A 7,480-nucleotide genomic window follows, 5' to 3' on the forward strand; every position below is an offset into this window, starting at 1 on the left:
GACCCCGCAGGTTCTCCAGCCATTCCCTTCCCAGCACACCCTGGGCAGATCCTTACCAAGCAACAGAGATCCTGGGATCTAGATAGTTGAGTTTGGAGGTGCCCAAAGCGATCTGCTTGTTCTCCTCCCTGTCTGTAGCCTGAACCTCCAGCTTCATCAGTTGCTCCTCAATCCTCTGCACTGCTTTCTTCTTGCTCTCCACTGTCCTGGGGTGGGAAAGAATCACAGCGTTTAATTCCTGACGCCCTGCTCGGCTGGAGGGGGCAGCGCTGTGGGAACCCAAAGGGAGGCTGCCGAGGGAAGCGATGCCAGCGGACGCAAAGGGCCACGGATGCTGACAGACGGCACTCAGCACATGCAATGAACAACTGACCTTTTCAAAGATGCAGAGCAGAAACCTGAAGCAGCAGTTGTGTTTTAAAGGGTTGGAAGCAACAGCCTGGACTTCACTGATGCTACACACACTTGAAAACCAGCCCACCTACCCCTCCGTGACAGTCACGCTGCGATTCTGCTTTCAGGGCTCCCTTAACTCAGCACCCCTGTGGCTCTGAGCAACCTGGTCTAGTGGAAGGTGTCCCTGCCCATGGCAGGGGGGTTGGAACTGGATGATCTTTGAGGTCACTTCCAACCCAAACCAGTCTGTGATTCTATGATTCTATACTCGTACGCCGTCGGCACCGCGGGCTTCCAGCCGAGCGGAGCAGAACCCAGGGAGGCGCACATGGCGTTCCGTAACCCCTGGCTCTCCACTCGGATGGCAGCGCCGCACAGCGGATCCGCTGCTCTGCTTGGCGCTGGGCAGCGGCCTGGCTGAGTGCTGCTGGTGTTCAGTCTCCGCTGTCACTAACGCTAGGGACCACCCGACGGCCCTCAGCCCACGGGCATTTCTTCACGCATGGAATAAAGAGGGGACAAGAAAGCCTGAGGAAGTCTTCCCAGATTACAGGCTGGGGAAACAATACAGGGTTAGGGCCCATCTGGAGCTGAGAGCACCGAGTGTTGCACAGCCTGGGAATTCCAGCCTTACTTTTTAGACTTCTCATCCCTCCGGACCTTGGCATCAGCTTTGGCGCTTTTCAGTTCTCTCCTGGCATCAGCTAACTGCTCCTTCTTGGCATCGATCTAGGAGAGGCAAAACCAGACGGCAGCACTGTCAACAAGCTGCTGACAATTGTGGCAGTCACCCCTGGGCAGCACGACCCAGGGAGCGAGTTTGTGACCACGTTCAGACTCGACCTGTGCTCAAACCCACTTCTGCAGAACAATCAGGCCACTGGCCTTTCCGTTTGCTGCAGAGTCTAGCGTGGTGAAATATTCCCCTTGGAAAACAGGGCCTCGCTCATTCCCAGAGACAACGTGGGAGCTTTCTCACACAGCTACAACCAAGCAGAGGAAGGAATTAGCTTGGCCTGGGACTGGGCAACAGCCCCTCCAGGCAGCTTGTCTGCCTCCCCTGCATCCCGCCTGCACCAGCTCCCTGATGGTAACGCGGAAGGATGACCCCTGTTCCCTCAGCAACTACAGGCTGAAAGCTGTTACGGCTGCAGGCAGTTCTTCCCCGCTACGTTTAGGATCAGGGAAGATTTAGCATTTTGCATTCCCCTTCAACAACCCCCAAGCTCTAGGAGGGAGGGCGAAGGCAGCCATGTTAGGTGTTACAGAAGCAGGGACACTGCAGCGCCAAACCGCAAGTCTTCATTGTAAGGGTTACTCTACAGCCAGGCCAGGAACAGACCTAACCCCTTTGGACCTCCTGGCCTTCACCAGAAAATCTGCAAAGGAAGAGGTCAAGTCAGAGGGGCGTAATGTACCACGTACACAGCCTGCACTGACCGTGGCCTGGGCTCACGCAACAGGAGCGGATGCCCACTCTGGCTTCTTTAGGGGACACAAATCGGAGTTAAAGACTGCTGCTCTGAAGTTCCAATGGCAGCAGACCACGTGTTATGGGATGGAGAGCAGATAAAAAGGGTCTGGTCTTGGTCTTTACAAGTAAAAGACGACTCAGACGGAAAAGGTGTCCCTTTCCGCTCACTCCTCTCCAAGCAGGCCCATCCCTGAGGCAGCACTAGCCAACTCCAGGCAGGGAAAAGCAGGCTCTGCCTCCGTTTCACCCCAAAGGAAAGGAAACGTGGCTCCCGAGATGTAGCATGCGGAGCCCTGCCCCAGCCCAGGAGCTGGGCAGGGGAGGGGGTACCTTGCTCTGCAGGTTCATCATGGACTTCTCAAAGGTCTTCGGCGGAGCCCGCTGGTGGTTACACAAAATGGCCACCGCCCTGTTGGCACGGTTATAGGAAAGGATCTTCGCTGGGATGTTGTCGTCCGCTGCAACGCACAAGAAAGTGGTGAACAAGCAGGTTCTCCAGGGCTGTTCAGCCCCAGCCAGCGTCCCACCGACTCTGCAAGCTCACAGGCACTGCAGAACCGACCTTCCCCCCCGACGGGCCAGTTTCAACACTGCACTCCCATCAGTCGAAACCATTTGCATCCTGGGCCCTAACCCTCTGTGGGGCGGTTTCTTCCAGAGCAACAAAGACACTGTTTGCCGCTCAAGAGACAGGAAGCACATTCATGCTCTGAGCAGAGGCCAGCAGGACCACTGCTTGAGACACCATCAGGCTTCACAGATCCAACGTGCCCCCTTTGGGAAGCTGTTGAAGTGCAAGCCAGCAGTGCTCACAGAGAGGCTGTGAGCGAGCAGCCAAGAAACACAGGGCTGTTACAGATGCACCTGCCTTGTCTGCCACCTGCAGCCCTGCACGGTTAACAGAAAGCAAGAGATGTGGCAAGGACAGGCATAAGACAGCAGGCACACCTCGGTGCGCTCCAACTCTGCTCGCCCTGCCCCACTGCTGGGCTGCTCAGCTACCCCAAAAGCTTGTCTGGCAGCAGATTTGTGGTCAGACTTCAGCTGTCTGACATTTTCTGGGAGAACAGCAATAAGGAGACAGCGTACAGATACAAGACCTGTGGCTAAGCCACGGAAGCCAGGTCTGTACTGCAGGATAGGATGTTCCCCTCACAGTTTCAAGGGCGAGACTTACGATTAGTGAGCTCCTTGAGCTGCTGCTGTAGCGTGATGGAGGCGTTGTAAGTACGGAATACCTTGGCTGTCAGTCCCTCCATAAGGTCTTGAAGGTGTTTATTTAAGATACTGGTCTAAAGGGATCAGAAAGGAGAGGACAGTTAGTGCTAACATTGATCACAGCCTTGTGAAATCTCTAACAAAGCCATGCAGCTCCCAGCCGAAGCTGTGTACTCAGACCTTACCACAACAGAATGGCCACAACCTAACTGAAACCACAGGAAAAGTGAACAAAGAACCAGCAAGTATCAGATTGGTATCTAGTACCACAAGTGGTCAAAAAGATTTGCTTCCGCGTGGAGGTTTTGGTTCCCACAGGTAGAAACGTGCCTGTCCCATCCCAGGGAAGGTGCCTGAACCACCACAGTACTTCCCACAGAGCCAAATGTGCAGATGGGGATGGCGTCTGAAAATCTGTCACCTCACACAATCATCTTCTCTGAACTCTGAAAAACCTCCTCAAGTCAGAGCCAGCCAGGCTCACCAGGACCAAAGCCCATCACTTCAGGAACCTGCGGGCACAGTGGACAATGCAGACAGACAGACTCTTCGCTGCTTTTAGGCTGCTCAGGAAGAAAATCAGCACTGAAACCACTTCTGGAACAGAGCAACTGTTACAGCCTGGCACAGAGCGAGCCTGTTCACGGTGCTCTACCTTTACCCCACACCACTAACGACGTGCTTACATTGAGGCGGTCAAAGAGGTCGTCCTCAGGCTGCTTGTTCTCCATGAACAGCTGAAGGTTCTTAAACACCTGCAGGAAAAGAAAACCGGTAGCTTCAGGCACACAGACCAGACAGCACTGGGTAGCAGTAATACATAAGGAAGCAACACTGCCAGGGAGCTTCTTGAAACTGTTTTCAGGCAGCAATGACAATGCTGGATGTTACTTCCCAACAGGCAGAGACCCATCCCTCGATACATAGCTTGTGTCAAAGGTTCCTCCCCAGCAACAAGAGTCCTGAGCATTCAATTCCCTTTACCCATATCCTTTAGATCAAGGCTGCAGAAGACTTGATTCTGCCCTGGCTTACAAAGAAAGAGACCCCAAAGCTACCACCTTTTCCTTACTCTCCATCATTACTCCAGCCAAAGAGACCCCCGAGCCATTTCCCATGGAGTGAAGCTATCAAAAACCAGCCCTTCTCATTGCCACATTAAGTGTTTCGTACAGTTCCATCCCAAACAAGTCTTGCTGGGTTAGGGAGAACAATCAAAGCATCTCTGATTATACAGTGACCACAAATCCTAGCTCTGCGTGTTCCAAATCCCCAGTTCCCAGCTTCTCAACAACACATTCTTCTCCTACAGACACCCAATATACGAAGATTTCTAGTTCCACAATAACCAATTCCCCATTGTAAGCACTGCAGAACAGACACCAAGAGATACCAACACCAGTAAATTTGAATAGGAAAAACGTTGTCTTCTTTAAGGGAAATAAGAATTCCAGCACATGTTCATTTCTATAGCTGCTGTAGTTTGTTTTTTCCCCTGTTACTTTGTTCCCCAAGAGGCCAGCGTGCGCTGCCGCCTGTGTTCCAAGTGCCACCGTAGCACCCAGACAGTGCCGAGCGTACGGTGCTGGCAGCAGAGCTGTGCGCCAGAGGCAAAGGTGTCACACCCCAAAAAGTCTTTTTGGATAGGGCCCTCCAGGTCCGCACTGCTGGATAGGGATTTATTCTGGAATGAGGTCAAGATCACAGCAGGCTTGAAAGGCCAGAGGCAAAAGTTGTTACACCCCGTAAAGTCTTTTTGGATAGTGCCCTCCAGGTCTGCACTGCTGGATAGGGATATATTCTGGAACAAGGTCAAGATCACAGCAGGCTTGAAATTATCGGATGGCAAAGAAATGAAGGAATTCACATTGCCTAGGAAAGAAGTGTGGGTTGGCAGACACTTCTGGTGTATGAACCCGGGTATCAGTGCACCTACTCTGTCTGCTCTGGAGCACCCAAGATCAAGACCCACAGAGCTACCTCGGGCTCAGCTCCAACCTGAACAAAACCACCGGGATAGAAGCCCAAGACACACCGCCACCCTAACAGTGCTGTCCAGCCCTGTCTTTCAGAACCTTCCATGCTATCAACTTGTCACATGGGCCTAGAACTCTACCACCTCCAGGTGACTAAGCCAACTCTGCTGACCGGGACGACAGCCAAGAAACTCAACCAACATAGCTGTTACACTTATGTTTTGACAACTCTTGACACTGAGACCACAGGGAAGAGCAGGAAGATGTTTAAATCTCTTATCTGCTGGGTTCTGTCACACCACCAGCAGCATGATCTTCCGTGACACTGCCAATAAAAAGCTATAACATTAAATGACCTTTTTTTTCTGGCTAGGTATCTCACCGGTGGACAAAGTACCCTGCTACTACCATGAAACTGTGTTGACCACGTTTTTCTGCAATTCCACCTATGTACGTGTTTGTGGCGATGCCTTACCCTCTTCTCAACAGGGACTTTGTTGTAGTATCGGATGGAGTCTTTTCCGAGGAAGTCAAACTCAACCACGTATTCCTGGCCGTCCAGTTCAGGATGCAGCTTGATATGTTCTACTCTCAGAGAGCAGCAGCCCACGGTGTCAGCTGTCTCTCCTTCTTCCTTTTCATTACCAGCTCTCAGGGCAAGCTACATTTGTATCAAGACAAGAGAGGTAAGCATTTCAAACCATCCCAGTAATGTACAGATACTGGAAACCTGCAGACACTGGCCTAGAATCAACAGTGTCCATAAGAAGAAAAAGGGTGAAAATGCATTTGAGTGGATAAAATCGACACAAAATTCTAATTAAAACCAACTTTAGGTTCTCTTTAAATCGGTTTTAAACAACCCTATGCTAAGGCCACAAATCTACCACACTACAGCACATTAATGTTTTACTGAGAAGTTTAAAGCAAGATGTTTTACCAACTCTCACTCATCAACTCAAGCTACAAGTCAGTTCTGGCTAATGGAAATCCACTTTTGGTATTTTTTAAAAACCAAATGGACTTCCATGTGAACCCAACCTGACACAGAATTGTAAAGTTCAGTTGTTCATCTTCTATGAGCCCACCTCTTCACTGAAAGCTAAATAAATACGCTTTAAGTAGCATATAGGACATTTTGGGTTACATAAATAACCTAAAGGCTACATTTGGCTGCATGAACAATGTGTTGTAACAGTTCTGGCTAAAGCAATGTCTAATTTTTGATGAAAAACCTTCAGTGTTCATATGAAACCACAATTATTCAAATCAAAGTTCCCTGGTTTACATCAAACCATTCTGAACAAAAACTGCTAATTCAGTTGGTCAGGACACTGTACACTACCAGGGCAACGGCTCTCTGGGAACTGGGTTTGAGGAGCTTTAAATGCATCAATTCAACTGCAGTTTTCTTTATGCTGTGGTGAAAAAAATGAGCATAATTATGAAACCTGACGACTGTGACCTCAAGCTGAAGAGGTGACAAACCAGCAGATATTCCCAGCAGGAAGACTGAAACAGCTGGAGACAAAAGGCCCACAGAAACTTCCCAGTAATCCTACTGGGCAATTCTGGAAACAGGCTGTGAAATTTGCCTGAACTAGAACAATGCTGCCTGAAATAGCCACGTTCAGTACAATAGCTTATTGCTCTGGATTCCAGGTAATGGGAAGGAAAAGGAGACGGGAGCCTTCCCACCAGGAAGTCTTGGGATACTGTAGTAACAGGGCTCAATTCTGCCTTAGGAACAGACACTGGGCATTCCCGAGTATTTCCAGCAGGACAGGTAGGAGGAGTGTGCTGGGGAAGGAGCCTTACTTTATCAATGAAGTACAGTGCCACAGCCCTCTGCCGTACTTTCATCTCTTTGGATTTCCAGTCTTCTCGATACTGATTTCGGATTTTATCTACGCACTTCTTCAGTCTCCGGGCAGTCTCATACTTCTGCCAGTCCTTCTCACCCTGCAAAGTGGGAACAGAGTCAGTGTTGGAAAGCAGACAGAGGACCAGTTCCAATCTGCATCTCAAGGCTTTGTAAGTCTGTGTGTGGCAATGGTCTCCCTGTACAAAAGCACTGAGATTTCGCTGCTGAACAGCTCAGCTTCACACTGAGCTGTCATGCAGCTGTAGGTAATTCAGATTTCCATGATATTAAATGCTTCCACGGAAGCAGCTATAAAGACACAAAGGATATTATGTCTTCCATGCTTCTCAACATAAAAATGGTTTCCTCTGCTTTATGCCGATGACACTTAAGTTCTTTCAGCTGTGTAATTAAACACCCATAAAATATAAAAGCAACATCAACAGCTCATCATTATTATACATTCAAGCCATGGCAAAAAAAGGGCATGAATTCACAAGGAATAGATTTTTCCTATATTTGTGGGTCAAACCCCTTGGTTCCGATACAGGG

General features: G+C 49.9%; 1 protein-coding gene across 1 annotated transcript in view; it reads right to left on the reverse strand.

The window, feature by feature from the left end:
- Window positions 1-7,480, reverse strand: part of TOP1 (topoisomerase (DNA) I) — a gene marked incomplete at its 5' end in the record, with an annotated part of 26,424 nt that overhangs the window by 1,524 nt on the left and 17,420 nt on the right. The window contains 7 exons of the mRNA XM_010151587.1: window positions 57-206; window positions 1,031-1,125; window positions 2,201-2,328; window positions 3,048-3,162; window positions 3,775-3,843; window positions 5,540-5,725; window positions 6,883-7,026. Of these exons, the coding sequence (XP_010149889.1) occupies window positions 57-206; window positions 1,031-1,125; window positions 2,201-2,328; window positions 3,048-3,162; window positions 3,775-3,843; window positions 5,540-5,725; window positions 6,883-7,026 (887 nt within the window). The remainder of the gene's footprint in view (window positions 1-56; window positions 207-1,030; window positions 1,126-2,200; window positions 2,329-3,047; window positions 3,163-3,774; window positions 3,844-5,539; window positions 5,726-6,882; window positions 7,027-7,480) is intronic.

This window comes from Eurypyga helias, unplaced genomic scaffold (assembly GCF_000690775.1).
Source record: "Eurypyga helias isolate BGI_N326 unplaced genomic scaffold, ASM69077v1 scaffold29105, whole genome shotgun sequence".
NCBI lineage: Eukaryota > Metazoa > Chordata > Aves > Eurypygiformes > Eurypygidae > Eurypyga > Eurypyga helias.